This window comes from Prinia subflava, chromosome 2 (genome assembly GCF_021018805.1).
Source record: "Prinia subflava isolate CZ2003 ecotype Zambia chromosome 2, Cam_Psub_1.2, whole genome shotgun sequence".
In the NCBI taxonomy this organism is placed as follows: Eukaryota; Metazoa; Chordata; class Aves; order Passeriformes; family Cisticolidae; genus Prinia; species Prinia subflava.
Window position 1 is genome coordinate 61,760,422 of NC_086248.1, and position 19,680 is coordinate 61,780,101.

The 19,680-nt window shown below is 39.4% G+C and overlaps 1 protein-coding gene across 2 annotated transcripts; it reads right to left on the reverse strand.

Moving 5' to 3' along the window:
* Positions 1-3,505: 3,505 nt before the first annotated feature.
* Positions 3,506-12,041, reverse strand: LTV1 (LTV1 ribosome biogenesis factor). Of its 2 annotated transcripts, none has more exons than XM_063390224.1 (11): positions 11,886-12,041; positions 10,941-11,072; positions 10,236-10,424; positions 9,091-9,178; positions 8,081-8,201; positions 7,152-7,401; positions 6,344-6,471; positions 5,767-5,906; positions 5,508-5,560; positions 4,602-4,802; positions 3,506-3,998 (listed from the first exon to the last, which is right to left on the reverse strand). In XM_063390224.1, exons 1-11 carry the CDS (start codon positions 11,886-11,888, stop codon positions 3,885-3,887), a joined length of 1,419 nt encoding a protein of 472 aa, XP_063246294.1. In that variant the 5' UTR covers positions 11,889-12,041; the 3' UTR covers positions 3,506-3,884. The 2 variants fall into 2 exon arrangements, with proteins under 2 accessions (XP_063246294.1, XP_063246295.1); XM_063390225.1 differs by lacking the exon at positions 11,886-12,041 and adding an exon at positions 11,786-11,819.
* Positions 12,042-19,680: the final 7,639 nt, after the last annotated feature.

The window sequence follows — 19,680 nt, forward strand, 5'->3', positions numbered from 1 at the left end:
ATGGGAGCAGCTGCTTACCACCATCCATAACCTGGCTGGTTATGGAAGAAGGAAAACTAGGGATAGCACCTGCAGCTGGAAGCATAGGGAAATTTTATGTAGGTGCAATATCCAGTGCCATATTTGTGGAAGAGCCATGCCTCACAATAAAAGAGGTTGTAAGGTTCAGAAGTGTCTCAGATTTTAGCATCACTCTCACTCTTCTGCAACAGGATGGGCAATGCCCTTTGTGAGGAACAACAGGGAAGCAAGGACCAAACTAAAGCCTCTTCCCTGCAGTGTGAATTGCATGAGTCCATCCACAACTGGTAAATTAAAGACCCTCTTCCTATCTTATTTTGCTTACTCCACTTTTCTAATTTTCAGGTTTTTTCCTTCATCTTCTTAATAATTTCTCTATGCTGTCCATTCTCTTTCCATAGGAAATAAGCAGATACCTAAGCAAGGCATTTTGGTTACAGCTCAGCTGTACTAAAACACAGCTCATTCTACTAAAACATACACCTCTAAATCCTCATTTCCCTTTGAACCTTCTACTTACATGATTCAGGTCCTTACCTTCTGTTTCTAGACATTTTAAACAGCAAACTTGAGAGGAATATTCCTCTGCAGTACCAGAAGAGCAGCAGATACCTTGTGCCCTGTTTGCTGAGGAGCAAACCATCATCAGGGCACAGAGAGCCATCGCTGGACTTGGATCTCACCCTAGTCACAGTGACACAAAACTTCTCACCTCTCTCAACACTGAGCTCACTCTTTTCAAACTATTTTGCTAGATAAAACCATTGAATCTTGAGATAACAAGATAACACTTTACTAACGCAAAGTAATTGCACGTTTGTCTTGGTTCTTGCAGTCACTCTGATTTCAATGTATTTTTGTTTTGTTTGGGTTTTTTCCTTGCTAAATCAGGTTTTAGCACTATTGCAGGGCTGATCTGATCTGCCACAGAGACACAGGATCAGTAACACAAACTGAGGAGCAGAGGGGTACATGCAGAGCCCCACCCCTTGCTGAAAAACCCTGCATTTTAGTTGCGCCAGGCAAACTGTGCAGCCACACATTCAGTTTGTAATCCAGGGATCAGGGAGGTCAAGGAGAATCTTTTCTTTCACTTCAGCAGGCTTTGGAACAGAGCCTGGTGCCCACATTATGCTGTGAAAGGGACTACTTATCAGATGGTTTATTAGTCTATTTTCCCCAAGAAGACTGAAATAACAAATTCAGCCTAAAACCCTGGAACAAAAAAGGAAGCTGTGAGTTAGTAATTTATGCCTCACCAAGAGAAAATACATTATTTTAAATTCAGTGTATAGTAAACATGGTTTTGGACAAGCAGGTAAATTAAGACAATGCAAGACTGAAGATGAATTCACAGTGTGTCTATGCACAATAAATTCTCTAATCAAGTTCACTAATGAAAGCAGCTACTTGCTGTTTTAAACTTGTTCAACCCACTTCTCTACCCACAGTCACCTCCTTCCCCAGTGCTCATTACCCATTTCAGCTAAATGCACTCAAATTCCCTTTAAAAAGAAGGGATTTTTACCACAAAACATGCAAAGTGTTTTCCTCAGGTTGTGGGAGGCAGACCCTGACTTCAGGCAGCTGTGCAAAACGCAAAGCAGGCGAGTCTCGGTTACACAGCACAGGATGTCATGACTGCGGCAGAGGCAGCTCTTGGACAGGCTCTTGCTGGAACAGTACTTCATTGTCAGAAAGGGACATCTCCATGGAATTACAGAATATCCTGAACTGGAAAGGACCCAAGAGTTATCAAATCCAACTCTCCTGTTGCATACCAGGGTTCCCTTTTGCAGAACTCCCTCCTGATTTATCCTGCTCCAACAAAGCACGGGCTCTCCTTTGCTATGACAGGCGGCATTCTCTTTTCCACATGGCTGCTCAGGTATGTGCTTTCACAGTGACATCACAGGTGGCTGAGGAGATGGGGGAACAATACTTAAGTTCATCACTGCCTCAGTTCAGGGCAGGTGACCTGCACCCACCCAATTTATGCTTTGGATGTCAGCAGGAGCTAGGGATACCCAGTAATGGCTTAGGTAGAAAGTGTCATGCAAAGTATGGCACGATCTTCATTAAGGTGGGAAGCTTCCACGATATGCTAAACAGCATTCCAAGCTGATCTTACTTTGTAGATGATAAATTTCTTGAGATCTGCGTTTGAATCACCTATTTTTTTTAAAAAACCAATAGGTGTTAAAGTTATATGGAAATAGTTTCAGGCCCTTGTAACTCCAAAGACAATCACACTCATGTCATATCAGGGACATGACTTCTATTAAACAAAAACAGCCATTAGGAAAACTTCAGGAAAAAGAGAGTTCTTTTCATTTGACTTGTAACCTGCAGAGGTACTTCATTAAATTAACTTTGGTAAGGACTTCTCATGTAAGTGTTCTTTACCTGCTCTTTCTAAAACAAAAGAAAACCTTGTCTTGCTAAACAGTTGAATGACTGCTTTTGTTTCTTACCTTTTCCTTTGGATTTTACCACTCCAAAACACAGTTAAAGTTACTGCAGTGCTTCACTGATTACAAGTGCAGAGGAACAAAGCAATTCTGTAATCGTTTTTACTCTTTCCTATAGCCTCTGTTTAAATGTCTTTCCTCATTTGTTTCCAAGCAACAGCTTAGTCCGGACTACACTCTTCCTTCCAAGTGCCTTCCTCTGCCTCCCCCACCTCTTTACTCTGTTCTCATCCCCTCAAGGATTTTTTTCCTTTTGTTGTTTATTTTAAAGACTTTAGGTATAAGCACAGTACCACTGAACCAATTATGAGAAATCTAGCAAAGGACATGTGCACTGGCTTTAGTAAAAGACTGTCCTTTTTGGTAAACCACAAAATCATATTCCATCCAAAGCACCGAACAGCATCTGTTACTTACTTGTTCCACTGAACTTATTTCCTGGTATCTGACTCATCTCAACAGAACTGCTTCTCAGATTTCCTTTTCTGTTTTGTTGTCAGGTCAGTATTCCAGTTACCACAGAATCAGTGAATACACAATTAGCAATTATGACACAGGCAGACCCTGCTTAAGCTTGTCAAACACATGAAAACTAGTACAGGTACCAGCTGAAGGAAAACGCTGAAACTTTTTCTGGTCCTACAGATTATTTCTATTGATTCTGTTAACAGACAATTCTAGAAAATGGAGGTTTAATCTAGATGTATTGATACTTCAGCTTTCTGAACAGTGTTCAAGACTTGCAGATTCAAATGCCTCTTTATTCCCTTTTCTTTATTCCCTTGTTACTTTACTAATTAAAATATATTATAAAAGCCTTCTTCCAATAACAGCTTTTCAGACACCTTTGTTTACAAAAAGCTTCCATAATAGTACCAAAACAATAAATAACATACCCCAAAAAAAAGTACCAAGGAGGAGTGGGTGTAAACTCCTTGACTAACAAAACTGCATCATAGCAAGAACTATATTCACTCATCAGTATAAGAAAGAGAAGACATAAATGAAAATACTGTTTTTAAACTGAAATAATTTAATAGAAGAATCTAATCAGCTCAAATCTCTAGGATTCTGCTATGAACACATTCAACAAATATATATAGAACTCTGTTCAGCGATAATTTGTAAGAAAAATATTCATAATTTTAATACATTTTTACTGTAATGAAACTTGGCAGCAATTGCCATGTCACTCATGACAGAATAGACACCACCAATACGTTATTTTATACAGAATTTCATTTCAGAAAAAATGACAAGTTACTGGGTCTTGTTACAGTGAGATTTGAACAACCCCCTTTGAGCAGGACTGGCAAAGGTGTGTGTTAGCAGTTCCCTTCTCAATACAAATGAAAAATTAGGGATGTTTCCGCAGTAAGTTTCTCAGTTTGATCAGGACAGCTTCAGACCTTGCACGTTTTGTTTCAGATTGAGCAACTCTTTCTCTTGTCTTGTTTTCTCCTGTTTGAAGGCCAGCTTGTTGGCTTTCTTCTCCATTCTGCGTTCCTGTACATAGGAATAATGAGAAATTTACGAAGTAGGAATTAACAGGCAAACAAACCATTCCAATTAACTCTTCTAAATCATGAAAACAACAGCAATCTGGAAAATAATATTATTTATAGCACTAATTATTAGTAGTCAAATTAATATGTGTACCAACAGGATAAACATCTTTGGTTAGTTGAAGCTTGTAATATGCTGGCAATTTCTGTTCCTAAATAAGACAGCTGGGACTTCATTGTGGCCAATTAGGATTTTCCAATTTCTTTCAGATACTTTTCACTTTGTGTGATCTGAGACATCATAATTATTTCCTTTTTACTCTAGATTGTAAGGAAATCTGATGTTCCCTCAGAAGGTGTATCAGCAGCAGTGGCCACAAAAACAGACACGAAATTTTTGATAGTGGACACCAGTAACAAAAAGTATGATGTTATCTTTCTTTCCAGTAGATTTTTTTTTAAAGAAGCAATAATTAGTTCTTTGAGACCAGCAACTTTTTCCCATCACCTTCAGACACAACAAGTGAGTTTTAAACAGAGTTCGTAAGACAGAATTCAGGTAACACAAGATGCTTTGCAAGGTTTTATTTGCAGTGAGGGGTACCTTTCTCTCCTCTTTTATTGCCTGCTTCCTGGCTTTGCGATCCTCTTTGCTCTCAGCTTTGGAACGAGGCTGTGTTGATGCTCTTGGCAGGTCACTGCCATTTATCATTTGCATGCGCTCCACCTGCTTGGCAGTGAGACCTTTCTGAGGCAAGACGTGCAGGGGAATTCCAGTCTTCTGAGAAATCTTTATTGGCTTGGGCTAAAATAGAGAGTGCATATGAATTAGTGGCTCCTAGCTTTCTCTCCAAGAATTGCACATGGCACTGCCTTATCATGTAAAAACTTCAGATCCAGATTTAACAATAATAAATGTTACATCTCCTCATACTATATTTAACTCCCTCACAAAAACACACATTAATCCCAAAGCAAGAAATCAAAACATCTGTGACAAAATCTGGCCTTCCAGAACAAGACAAACAATTTTTTCCTTTTATTTAAATATTACTGAAAAAATAAAGAACTTAAGTAGTCACTTAATATTCCTTTATAAGCTTGCAAGAAGAAGGTTTCATTTCTAATTTGGGGATATCAAGCCATGCTCTAATGATGGGAAACATATGGAAGACCAAAGAACTAGAATAAATTGTTTCAGACCACAGGAAAATAAACCTGAACAAATATGTGGCTGTGAGACAGATTACTCAAAGGTGTCTCACAGATAACAACAAAGGAAATTCCTTGCTCTATTTCTGCCTAGCTATTACAGAAATTTTGAATTGACTCAGTTTTCCTTCTAATAAGAAAAAATATATCCAAACTCTTCCTTAGTGAAGAAATAATATCAAAGCCCTCCCCAACCCTCATTTCTGTTCCCTGTCTTTTAAACAGATACTCATTGAGAAAACACATTTATCTCAAGTTTTCCCTGTGTTATTCATCAGAGTAAGTTTGATAATTTTACCTTTGATGGCTCCTTAATAAGTGTGGGGTGATTGTATAAGTTTGAATAGGTACCTAAGTCACAAAGAAAAAAGAAAGTAGTCAAGAAAGGCTTGCAAACAGAAATTATTAATTGTACTGCTACTTAGGTTTTGGAAATTCCTCCTGTTGTGCTCAGAGAATAAACCTTATTACCAGATGCACTTTCAGGAAAGTTCTGAAATCACCTATTATTTACTTCGAAATCCTAAGAACAAATCAACAAACTCCAAAATACTTACTCAAAATGGATTCACAATCCCACTTTTCTTTTGGCTCCTCAATAACTACAGTTACTATTTCCTCCTTTTCTTCCTCACTTTCTTCATTTGCAGGAGAGTCCAAATCTTCATCAGGTTCAAGAGCATCCAACTTCACACAACTTTGAAAAAGTTCAGAGAAGAAAAAAAAAATGATTTATCTCTTCTTGAAAATGTATAATTATGTAAGCCCAGACTCCCTTAAGCAAAGCCCCAGACCCAAGAAAACTATTTCCAGTGAAATTTGCAACAAAAAATGAAGTTTCCGTAAGTCAGCATCCCCAAACTAAATACATTAGGAGAAAGACAGTCAACAAAAGAAGTATTTCTGCTTACATTAAGTTCAACAAAATTATACAAAAGGAGCATAACCTACTCAAACCAACAAAAATCCTCCACTCCATTTTATCATACAAATGGATAATACTCATATGCAGCTGCTTATATTGTGGGATGCAGTCTTTGAGTACATGAACTTGAAACAACACCCCCCAAATTTCAGTATAAACAGAGGATTACAGAACTACTTATGTGAAGCAGTACTTCTGGGAATACACACTTCTTTGCTTTCTCTTTGTAGTAATCATCCAGGACTTCCTGCAACCGAGCATTGTCTGTGTTAATGTAGCCCTCTAACTCCACGTTATCTAAGGCTCCAATCTCATCTTCATCAAACTGCTCATAAAACTAAAATAAAGAAGTGGATATCTGTAATTAGACCACATTTGTCATGCAACTTCTTGATAGCTTAAAGAAGAGACACACATTTCCTTTTGTTTGCCTCTTTTTCCTCTCCCCTCCCATTTGCTGAACAACTGCCAAACACATCTGGAGTAGGATTTCCTCCTTACAGTCAGTATTCTTTCTGCATGGGACTCACAATCTTATAATAATATATAAATCAGCTTCTAGAAAACGTTTTTTATTCTGATGCGTTATTTCAATCTATGCTTTAAGAATTCTGTCACCGCTCAGAACAAAAGTTACACCCTATTTCCACCGCTCTGTCATCAGTTCATGAATGTATACTTTACTAGGGACCTGTAAATGGTTTGCTGTGTTGAACTGAGCCACTCAGACAAAATTGTAACATTAATTATGAATGCTCATACAGTCATTGGGATAATTTTGTTTACCTCCATCAATGCTAGGCCTTTCAATAGCAATAAATACCACAACCTAGGTGACATAAGCCTCTAAATGTACCCAGTATTAAATGCAGAATACATGCAAAGGGCAGTGGCTTGATGCACTGACTGCTAAAAGCAGTAAAATCTGCACAGGTATGCAGCATGTTGCCTGATGAAATGAATCAACAGACAAAGAAGCCTTTAACACCCTTCAGTTACACTCTTGAGCTGCCTCACCTTCTCAAATCTGTCATCCAACAGGGTTAACTGCTCATTCCGTCTTATTACTGAAGATGTCATAGAATACTCAGTGAAACGACTCCTGGTTTCTTCCTGCATAAAAAGGAATTCTTTTGTCCGTCCATTAACCTCATCATCTGACAAAGGACCTTCTGAACCATAATCATTATCAGTACTGCAGCTCTCCTTTTCATCACTATCATCTTCCATATCTTCCCATTCATCTTCATCCTCAGCATCTGGTCCCCTGAACAGAAGTACAAAACAGTTTTAGAATAATACATGGACCTTTACATAGCTCGGACTATGCTGGGTTATCTGAAACAATTTGGCAACAACAAGTTTAAATCTTGAGTGAGACTTCTGTCTGAGAGCTGAAAGCATTGCTGGCTGGATCATGCATCTGTGCACTGAGACTGAAGTTATTTTTATATTCAGCTATATAAGTCAAAGCAGAAAAATGTCAGCTGCATTCTCGACTATTAAAACAAGCAAAATTTCTTATTGTTCATGAAATTACGAGAAAAAATACTACCAAAACCTATGAAGGTAAAATGCAGTGGGGTGTGACACGAAGCATTTACAAAGGTTTCAGAAACCCCCATCAGCCTTCATCAATACTATGACTGATGTATTTTACATGTAATAGATGACAATGTTTTACACAGTTCAGGAACACTATTATTCCAAACACTGCATATAATCCATGAACTCAAAGTAACAAATGAAACTCACCCTTGGATAACATAAGAAATTTGACTTTGCAAGCTACCATCCAAATAACACAAGGTAATACTTCTTTGAACACACCGAAGTATTCCATTTGAAATCTGAAACCATTGTGGCTTCCTACACCACCACATGCAACAGCAAACAGCATTTCTCCTATTTACATAGGACAAATATTTCAACAAAGCTCTATCTACCGCTTCTGTGGCTTATTTGCTTGTAGAACAAAATCATCTTCCAGGATATTTTCTGGATTGTCAAAGTCAAAATCATCATCAAGAGCTGCAACAATATCTGGGTCAAAATCGAGCCGTGGTCCTAGAAAGTTGAAAAAACAAAATGTAAATATTTACATGTCTCTGACATTACAAAGCTACTTTCCTGGATAAAAAACAATACAGCTGGACTGTTATTTTAAGTAAGGAAAGCTTAAACCAAAGAATCATAAAATTCCTCAAGAATATTTGTAGATTTGATAAAGCCAGGGCATGTCACCAATCTCTTGCCAATTTTTATTGCTCAGAAAAAAACATTTCCCAGAGGCCTTAAGCTTCCATAAATATATTTTAATATAGAATATTGTAAAAGAAAAAACACCCAGGTTAAAGCATCACATGATCAAATACCAGCATTAGCTCCAATCCTAAAATTCTGTTACAAAAGGTTAGAAAGTGTTTCTCCACTGCAATTAACAGAATTCTCTTTAGCATCCTTCTGTCAGGACAGAGAGAACTGCTACAATTCCTTACTGTTATGAAATATGGAGACAGCTGTGGAGTCAATGTGCAGTGTAAACATGGACATATAATAAAACCTACTCACAGCCTGTAACACTGAAGTAACACTAATGAAGGAATGTAAACACTACTCAGCATTTGAAAAGAAATTGAGTGAAAATCTAGTTTCAGACTCAGATTCAAACAGACAGAATAATAAATTAATAGTATTATCTACAGTCTTCCCCTGTTGTTCGTTTGTATTTGCTACACAATAGTAAGAACTCATGGATTCAGCCACTCCAAGCAAAGCAGAACTCTTACTAGTGAATCACAGAAGTCTAAAATTGAAACATGGGTCTCTCACAGATCATTCCTTATGTCTACTACTGGCCTGTTCTAAGCTAAAAAAAATACAACACCACAACAGAAGCCTTAATTACCATCTACTTCCTAGATGACAACTCACATCACAGAAAGGTGAAAAATACCTGAAACAGGAGCAGCTTTATTTAACAAGCCCACATCCTCTTCAAACTCTGTGGCAAATACCGAGGAAGGCAACTTAATGGATGGAGCCTTAGAAAAAGGAACAGAAAAATACAACCACAATGTATTTGTTATCAGTTTCATATTTGAGCTCACATTAACAAAATAATGCAGACACTCCTGTGACCAAAAGAAACTCTGTGAGTGCCACTTAAATGTTATAAGAAGCCCTTTGTCATCCATGGCAAATTTTCAGAGTTATACAATGATAGTTACATAAAGTGCTGGCAGCATCAATTCTCAAGTCAATGTCCTCCAGGTACACAGACAGTATTTTTTGCATCTCTGAAGATTTTTAGAGAATGGTTGTACAGCAGGCACACTGAAATTTGAGATTTTGTTTGTTTGTTTGTTTGTTTTGGAGAACACTAACACACATCTGAAATCAGCCCTTTACTGAAAGGCTTGTTAAAAGCTTCACAATATGCATATCTACCCTAACTTTAAACTTTAGGTAGCATCACCAAGCTGTACCTGAAAGGTACTTCTGACTAACATTATTAGTTTTGGCTAAAATACAGTATTTGGTTAATTCAAACATCCTCAGCTATAAGTGACTGGCAATGGCAGTCATTCAAAAAGCTTCATTGCTTCAAAGCATTTACTGCTTTTCCATTCCAGTGTGATCCAGCATCACGAACTTCTACAAGTCATGCCTGCAATTGAAAAGTTTGTTTTTATTCTGTCTGGTTTCCATTACATTCCCCTTTAAAAACATGGTGTGCTGATGATACAACCTGGCATATTCGTAACTCCCAGAGCATCCAAAAGTTCTAAAAAAACCTTAAAAACAAATGCTCACCCCAGAAAAACACACAACTCATTCGAACACCTTTGCAAGCCAACTCTCTAGAGAAAAGTTTGTTGTGGGTACCTGAAGTGTTTTAACACTATGCTAGCAAAATAATGTTCATCAGTAAACTCTGGCTTGTCAGCTTCTGGGTTTACTTGTAGGAAACTCTGGTTGTGGGTCAAAAGAATCCATATATATATATATGCACATACACATATACACACACAACTAATGTGTCTAAAGGATGTTAATGCTCCAAAGAACAGCATTACCATTAGTAAAGATACTACTTACTGAAATTCTCTGGATTTCATCTTCTATGTGCCCCTCACTTGTGATGACAATTCTGCTCTGCTGTCCACGCACAGATGGGACAAGCTCAGAGGGACCAGAGGCTTCTTTGAGGTGCTGCAGATAGTCATAGTCATCATCAAAGAAGACACCATACTTGCGCTGCTCCTCCCTTCTTCGCTCCTCATGCCCCTAGGAAACAGGGGGAGAAGAAAATAATCAAAAGGAATACATTTAGTTACTCAAGTCCATTTAAAGCTTACTAGCAAAATGAAAAGCAACACATCTAACTGAAGAGTGTCTGAATGCTGAAGTCCTTCTAGTCCTCTCTCCACTCCTTACTCTAATTCACAGCTAATTAGAATGTTGTAATCAGCTGCTTCCATGTCTGGGTGCTGTTTGAGCAGGACCTTTCCATCAGCAATATAACCAACAATGCCTGTTTTATCACACTGAGTCAGGCAAGTTTTGTTGTTGTTGTTTTTAAATACATTTACACCTCTGATGCCAATTAAATCATCCTTCAACCATCGGGCAGTAACTGTCAACTACGAAATTCCCTACAACATCTCTTTTTCTTTTAATAAGCTGAACTAAAAACTACCTTCTCTCAGACTATGTTTCTGAATTGTATTTTTGCATACCAACTTTTCTTCTCCATGATGTTTCTTATCTGAATGAACCTCAGAGTTAAAAGTGAGTATTTACTTTCTGTGTGGGCAGCAGAACTCTCTGAGGTGCAGTATCATCAGCAGCAAGAGGATCCCTCTGACTTCGGTGCACTAAGTGAAATGTTACTGCTTTCTTCTTCTCTATGAAGGGCTTTTTCTTCTTGTGAGGCTGTAAAAGGAAATTTGGTTAACTGTTAACAAAAAATGAAATACTGAATGCATCAAAAGAGAACCTTTTCTCTGTAGTGTGCTGCTGTATTCGTTTTAAGGCAATGTCTTAATATATATATATATATTTATTTATATATGTTTGTAGACAAAGCACAAGGAGACCAGTGGCAGCTTAACTCATCTCCCCACATGCACAGTGGACATTTTGTATGTTCTAACAACAAAAGCAACTTATTCGGCTGCAAAATGGAAATACATCGAACACTAAACATCTGATAATAGTACATACAGTTTAACATACAGCCCTAGAAAGGAATTCCGCAACACACTTCATCCAAGAAACACGGGAAACTGACATAAGGAAATTCATCTAGACACATCTTGCTCTGTGAGAGTTCTTTAGCTGTTCCTACAGCAGCAATTCAACACCGGTCATGCGGACCATCCGCAGCACCGCCACCAAGGCACAGCTCTAACATCGAACTGCTTAAGGGTTCTGGATCAACAGACCCACTAAGAATTCTCAACTGGCCGAAAGCCTTTCCTACGAGTTACCACATCTGACCTGGAAAAACACCTCCAGCAAAGTTTCCGGCTTTACCTACCTAACAAAACACGTTACAGCCGATATAGGCAACCTGGGGGCGACTCTACTGCTCTAACCTGCCCTGTTCCCCGGGCAATTCCGAGCACAGCACACGGCACACTCACCATGGCGCTGTCCCCCGGGTAATTCCGAGCACAGCACACGGCACACTCACCATGGCGCTGTCCCCCGGGCAATTCCGAGCACAGCACACGGCACACTCACCATGGCGCTGACCCCCGGCCGCTCCCGCTGTCCCGATCCCCGCTCGCTCCCACGCGGGACAGGCCTCAGTGGCTCCGAGCTGTGCCCTCCATCTTGGGATAGACCAGTGACCCACCGGGGGAAGGAGAGAAGCGGCCAGTCCGGCCCGGTTTGTAAGTTTTTGTTTTCCAGTTAAAAAAGAAACAAACAAACAACAAAAACCAACGAGCTTTTTCGCAGACTGAAATAGTATTTTGATAAAAGGGAGGCTCAGTGGACCCAAGCAGGATGCTCGTCGCAGACACATTTTCCCTGTTCTCCCCTCAAAACAGAGAGGAATGGTTCGGGCCGCCAGCGCCCCCAATGGCAGAAAGCGGCGCAGGCGGCCAAGAGGCAGCGCGCATGCGCAGCAGCCGGGCCGGGCCGGCGGGGGCGGAGCTCGCTGAGGGAATGGGCGGGGCTCGCTGAGGGGGCGGGGCTCGCTGAGGGGGCGGGCGGGGCTCGCTGTGGGGCGGGCGGGGCTCGCTGGGGGGCGGGCGGGGCTCGCTGAGGGGGCTGTCTCTGAAGGAGTGGGAGTAAATAACGCGTGTTGGTATCAACAATGCTTTGCCATGTTTGAGTTCGTATTTCTGACGAGGAATGGCTGGGGGAACTGGGCCTGTTCAGAGGACAGGCGACTAAGGGGAGACCTCCTCAATGTCTATGAGTACCTGAAGGGAGGGAGTCTAGAGTTTGGATCCAGGCTCTGCTTGATGTTGCCCAGTAATAGGACAAGAAGCAACAGACAAAATGATGCACGAGAAGTTCTACTTGAATATAGGGATGAATCTCTTTACTGTGCGGGTGATCACGCAGTGGAATAGATTGTCCAGAGAGGCCGTGGACTCTCCCTTCCTGGAAACACTCAAGAACCAGCTGGACACAATCGAATGTCATGTGCATTAGGATAGCCCTGCTTGAGCAGGGAGGGGGGACCAGATGGTGGTCCTTTCAGGTGGTCCTTTCCAACCTGAACTATTCTGCAGTATGACATTGTATTTTGTACAAATTTTACCTACACCATGTGGCAGGGCTGTGCACAAACACAAGCACGTACAGGCTCCTTGCTAAGGAAAAGAGAAGTATGCTTGATATTTTAAAACTGGCTTTGTTACCTCTCAAGAGAAAGTGCGAAACACAGAGGGGAGCAGGTTTTTTTCCATGTGCTTACAGGCAAATAGAACAGTAACAGCTAAGATGATGTTTTCCCTGAAAATTCAAAAAGTTATCCACATTATGTGTGGATATCCACATTATGGATGCAGCTAAATATGTATGCATGGATGTACCTTAAAGTATTAATTTTAGTCATATTTGGGTGGATTTCATTGGTTTTCAGTAGGTGTCACTAAAGCTCCAAAAGAACCCAGATTTTCACTCTGCTGGCTGTTTTCTGAAGTCTTGAATCTTTACCAAGTTTCATCACACCACTCTTACAGAAGTGCCCAATCTAATGTGATCCACTCCATCAGCTGAAATAACTCCTGTACTCGGAGGATTCGGATTATCTCTGCGTGTATCGGTGCAAAGGCCGGACCTTCCTCTTTCTTGCGAAGGGTGTCCGGTGTCTTGTTGCTGTCGGGGATGTGCGGGTGTGGCACACACCCCCCGGCACAATGGGATCAGCAGTGACCCCTCCGGCACCGCAGGCTGCGGGGGGATTTTTCGTGACTGTGCCCAGTAGCAACAACTCCCTCCCTACAGTGTGTGTGCACTGCCAGCCCAGCGACAGCTGGAATAGCAGAGCTGGATTTTCACAAGGTAATTAAGAGCAGAATCACTCAGCTGTTGAAAACACAGTACTTACCATTTATTTGTGGGGTAATGATGTAGATTAGATTGCTCCTTGTTGCTTCCAAGTTCCTGACATGTCTCTCTGGCATCCACAGAAGTGCATATGCATAGACTTGGTGACAGGATTACACTTCACAATCCCCTAAACCTGGTGACCTCCATATCTGGTGGTGGCAGTACTGTCATTCCACGTGCCCCAAATCTGGTCAAGGAGCACTGTATCAGTTTGGATGTGGTAAAAATTAACTTTGCTCTCAGCTCTGTTGTTAGTAAGCTATTTCCTAAATGTAAGATAAGTTTACCTATTCAGTTAAGTCTCAGTGTTTTCTGTCTTTCCTTAATTTACATCCATCCCCTGAATTTCCTGGTTAGATTCTAAGTATTTAGAGGGAAGGATATGTATTATATGTTCACACAGAGATTAAAACAGATTCCTTCCCATATCACAGAAGATTGCTAATGTATACTAACAGTAATACATCTGGGGATGAGTTTGAATCGAGGATTAGCAACAATGGGCACCATATTGCCTCCTTTGTTGACACCTGAGGGAGTCATCTCCTGATTTATATCAAAGGTCAATATTTAGTATTACATGTATGTGAACTGTGTATGAGAGATTGTCTTGGAGACTCTGCTTAAGCTTCTCATTTTGTCCAAGCCTTACAAGGCCATCCATCCCACTGCACTCTCTCACTGGGCTCTTTGCAGAGACTGCTAACAGAACTCAGCAAAGAGCATCTACAGAGACTGAGGGGTTAAGTGCTCAGGTCACTAACCACTTCTTTTGTGCTTGCAGAAGAAAAATGGTCAGTATAGAAACAGCCCCACTGTCAAGGCAGCCACTTTAAAGATAATATGCTGGAAGCATATCCTTAAGATAATCATCAACTTGCCTTCTGTGTGAGGAATTTTATGCTCATTTGTTGTCTTAGTTCTTGCAAAGAAGAAATTATTTCAAAGTAATTAAAAACAAAGGTTGTTGTCAATCACTTTGAAAGTTGAAAGATTGGCAGATGCCCTCCTGACTGGGCTGAACCCTCAGCTGTGCCGATCAGTTTCGGAGGGTGTATTTCCACTGCAAATCTGCTGTCAATGGAACTGGTAAAACACACTTCTTGCTGATGAAGAAAGGGGAAATTGGGAGCATAGATTAGGTCTCCAAACCATTGAGCTACAACCCTCACTTTGTATTTTTAAACTGAGTATCACCTCTTTGAACACACCTCTCCACGAATACACCACACACAGGGAATTTACCAGATGCGTTTGAAGAACAGCCAGAATTCAAAGGAAGGTTTCAGGAACCTTTTTTCATGTCATTTCCATGAGGAGGGAGTTTAATTTGGCCTCTGGAGGCTCTCTGAATTTAACTCTACTGTGTGTGAGCATGTACGTGCTAGAGATTCAAGAACAAAATATTTTCAGTAAAGATTTTATGAGCAATTTTATTGATGTGATTTTTAAAATTTTTGGTTTGTTTATATCCATTCATATATATCTGTAATTCGAAGAGCTAAACAATTTTCTAAGGCACTTGGAACTGTGCAGAGCAGAGTATCCTACAGTCCTGTACAACTAGGCAGCACTTTCAGTTCCTTGTTTAATAAAAACACCAGAAAACAAGTATAACATATGTACTGTGTAAACCCCCCAATACATTCTGTATGTTTTTCAGGTGATGATACAGGACTATATTTGTGTGCATATGTGTGTGTGTATATACTACATTATAGATAAAACCTCAAGAAGCAGCTATTATTAATTTGTAACAATTGCAGTACTTGCATTCAGATATCACACACCTGGGTAAAATGCAGTATCAGATCTGCCACTTCTTTAGAGTTACCGTATTCAATCACAGTGAGCCATGTAGATGCATTCATTTTATAATTGTTACATAAAATCCACCCTGTGTAAGTTGAAAAGTTATCAGTGTGGATTCTCCACAGCCTTCCACCTTTTGAAAGCAATGAAACATGTGGAAAGTTCATTTTAAAGGGACAGCAATTCTCAGCTGATAATGCTTCTGATACATTTTTTGTAGTTACCAGTAACTATTTAGCATGATGGGCAGTGGGGAACCAAGGCTTCAATTTTGTTTGCCTTATTTGACTTGTAAATGGGAACATTTAATGAAATCAAAGGAAGTTACTTAAAGAATAATTTTTCACTATTTTTCATCAAATTAATAGAAACAGTGAAGTCTAAGAACCGGCCCAGTGTGTATGACACTCTGTACGCAAAATTTTAATTCCGATGAATTAATGTGAAAATTCCATTCCAGGAGATTGTGGCTGCCTTAGAGTCTATGCAGCAAGTAAGAATCTTCTGGCTGCCCTGGACCCTTGGGACACCCCACTGGAGCTTGCCAACCCGCACTGGTGTGGGTGTGTGATCGAGCCCTCCTTACTGGAGTCATCGCTCCGCAGTGCCCGTGCGGACTTGCCTGGAAGAGACAGGTGTGCCATGATTCGTACTGTTTAACCTGTGCTGGTGTACAGCAGCTCTGCCAGAGGAATACATGATCTCCCAGTGTTTATGGTACAGCTGGGTCCAAAGCACAGCACACAAACTTTGCCATGATTTACCACTTTGAGCTACTGTGCCACAGAATGCCGGGAAGGGACACAAACTTATCAGCTTTATCAGCTCCTGTGTGTACAACAGGGTCTATGCTCTGCAGTCTTCTTGTGTCTCTCCCAGATTTACAGTTTGGTTGTGAATGGAATTTTATTTATTTTTTTTTAAGGAAACCCTTCTCCCCACCCCCCCTCAACACTTCAAAGCTATTTAAACAGTTGCAGGCAATTAAGGATGTGCCATCTCCACACTCTTCCCCCACTGCTGATACAGTTGGATGCCCATTCAAACAAGCCATTGGTATTTTTGTTTCAAATCACACCAGCTAAAATAATAATAATCCAAAACACAGTATTTAATTCCAAAATTTATACAAGTTTACAAATCAATATACCACCACACAAAGTAGTGAAAGGAAGAGAAGATATATTTAGCAATGTTTTAACATTTTACTATATCATAACAATGTTCAAATATTGTTAAATTTGACATAGTATTGCAAGGGTTTTTTTAATATAAAGAATTTATGCTTGAAGAAGATACTGATAATATCATTGCTTTCTTTGTTTCTATCCAATGCAATATGCAGCTTCTAGAAAATATTGGTGAAATATTGTATTTAGTTCATATGAGTTTTATTTCCATTAAAATCTTGAAACGAAATGGGAACACAAATTGAAACAAGACCTTATTAATTATGAAATTTAATAAATAGAAACCTGCTTGAACATTACAACAAATATGTGTTAATTTCACTTCATTTCTTCCTTTCTCTCTATAGATACAGTTTTGTAAGTTTTGGTGAGACTTTTTTTCATATTTCTTTTAAATAAAAGTTTTAAGCTATTCTGAGGACTTTTATTTTTTTAATTTGACCTTCAAAATATTTTTGTATCAACCTTATAAAATCTTTCAGAATATATTTTTTTCTTTTTTCATCGGAATCCATGTCCCATCAGTGAGCATAGCACTGATCTTGGTATAATAAAAATACAGCTAGCAACAATAATGGAACTAAATGTGGAAGATCCTAAAGGCAGGAGGCAAGTTTATCCATACCTTTTTTTTTTAGCCCTGAGAATGTTTTCAGTTTTTCAGCAATGGCACAGTCTTCATTCCTGAAGATCACTAAAACCAGAGGACGTGAAAGTGTTAAACGCGTGGTTCATGTGTACCCAGTCTCACGCAATGTAGGCTTTTAGTTTGCTTTGCATTAACAGACATTAAGACATGGGCCAATATTCTGGTCTCTGCTTAGGGTGTCAGCAGTGCTCACACAGCACTAATTCCACCTGGAAGGAGGGGCTTATTTCTATAATATCAGGGATACTTCATCCCTTCGTTTCACAGCTTTCATTTGGCTTTCAAGTTAAAAAGTGGCTGCTCATCTTGATGTGGTTTTTCCATGTCAACACTGAGGTTGTGGTGCTTCTCTAAGAAGTGCTCAGGGTGGCCAAAGCAGATGGTGAGGCTGTCCTGCCCACCATATTTACTGCCACATCAGAGGCTGGTAAAGTCCACCACAGCAAGGGACATGCACAACTGTAGGTAAATGATAAACGCAAAAAATAAATGCAGTCTTGTAGAACTACAAATGGCCGTGAATACTTACAATGATTTTGAAGAGATGTCGTGTCTGGTCCTACCATGTTTCAAATCATCAGTTGAAATGGTATTTAGCTTAAATAATCATTAGCATTTAGTTTAAATTTTTTTTTGGTACTCGTTAACGTACATAGCACAATTAAAAAAAAAAATTAGATAGACTGTATTTCAGTTATAAAGACTAATATGTATTACCTGAAAGAAGAGAGAGATGAGACACTCTAGAACCATTTCAATTTTTTATGTGAAGAAGAAATTGGGATTTGATTGAGAATCCATTTTATTTGCACCCACAGCAACCTGCTGTGGTGTGTGATTACACTGATAACTATTATATATGAGATCATTTCAGAAACCACTAGTTCAAGCTGCTCATTTTCTCTTTCTGTGGATGTAGACATACCTGACTCTGTGGAACATAGGTATCATGTGTGTAAGGGTTGTCATATATTGTGTATGACATTTAAATGATTTGTCCAACTTGATAAAAATTATCATACTGATCCCTCTTAGCCAGCTGGACTGTACTCTACTTTGCATGAGAAGTGTTAATTTTTCTTTGCCTGTTTAACATATTTTTAACTCTAGGATTACTCACTCATGAATTTCTCAGGACTTACTCCAATTTTTCCCTTCTAGCAGGCATGCGGCACCGTAACAAGTATATGGTGTAATATTTCCAATGGGTTGTTGATGCAACTGGAAAACATTTGAAATTATCAATACAGAGGAGAGGCAGCAGAAATTGACTTCAGGCTTCTCAAAGCAAACTTGCTTCACTGCACATAGTGACATTATCAAATTCTCATTATTTTTTATTGCATGGACAACATGTTACAGCTGCTGTTTTTCTGCCAGATGATATTTAGAATATAAAAATAGTATATACAATTCTGTGTCTCCGTTTGGATACAATACACTACGGATAGTTTGTAGTTCTAATCCTGCAAGTATACTACACAAGATTTTACAAAAGTTCCAATAAAGGCAATTCTTTTTGTCCAGTTCCATAAATGTGCTTAATCAGTTCGCTGAACTGTGGGCCAAACAATGCATCTGATTATTATCAAAATAGTAAGAAATTAAAAATTAACTCAGCATCTCTACCAAGGCTAGTGTCCTGCATCTCGCAATGGCTTAGAAGGAATACTTTACAAAACCCCCTCCAACCCCAGAAGAAGGATAGGGAAAGCCTAAGTGATACCTCACCTATGCATCTCATTTCTTATGACATAACTTCCTTCAGCTTGAAGAAGTCTGAGCCAGAAGTTGTATCCTCATCTTTTGTGTTATTACTCTTAAAACAAAAAAGTTGGCACATGACTTTCTATCTATGGTCCAGGCCTAGTATAGAGAACTGTCCTCTTGCAAAGCCAATTTTTTCACTTCATCGTAAGACTTTAACAAGTTTTGGTTTGCTTGTGTAAGCTGTGTGTACCTTGGCATGGTGGTGGAACTACTGTCTTACATAAAATATTTACAGTCTGAGCTTACCTTTGTCTGAGTTATTCTGCCTGTGCAACAGCCGTCTTTCAGCATCTTGGCTGCTTTCAAATGTTTCAACGTGATTAAGGCAATACTGAGATCTATTTAATTGCTCCTCTCTTTTCCTTTGAAGTGAATACTGTGTTTTATACTTCAAAGCCAACATAGCAGACCTTTATATGACTTTGGACACACATTCCTAAATTTTGCAACATCAACATCAGCAAAAAAATGTTCAAGCAGAACTATTCTAGTGTAACTTTTAAGTTTACTCTTCAAATTCTAAAAATAAAAATTAGCATTCTACCAG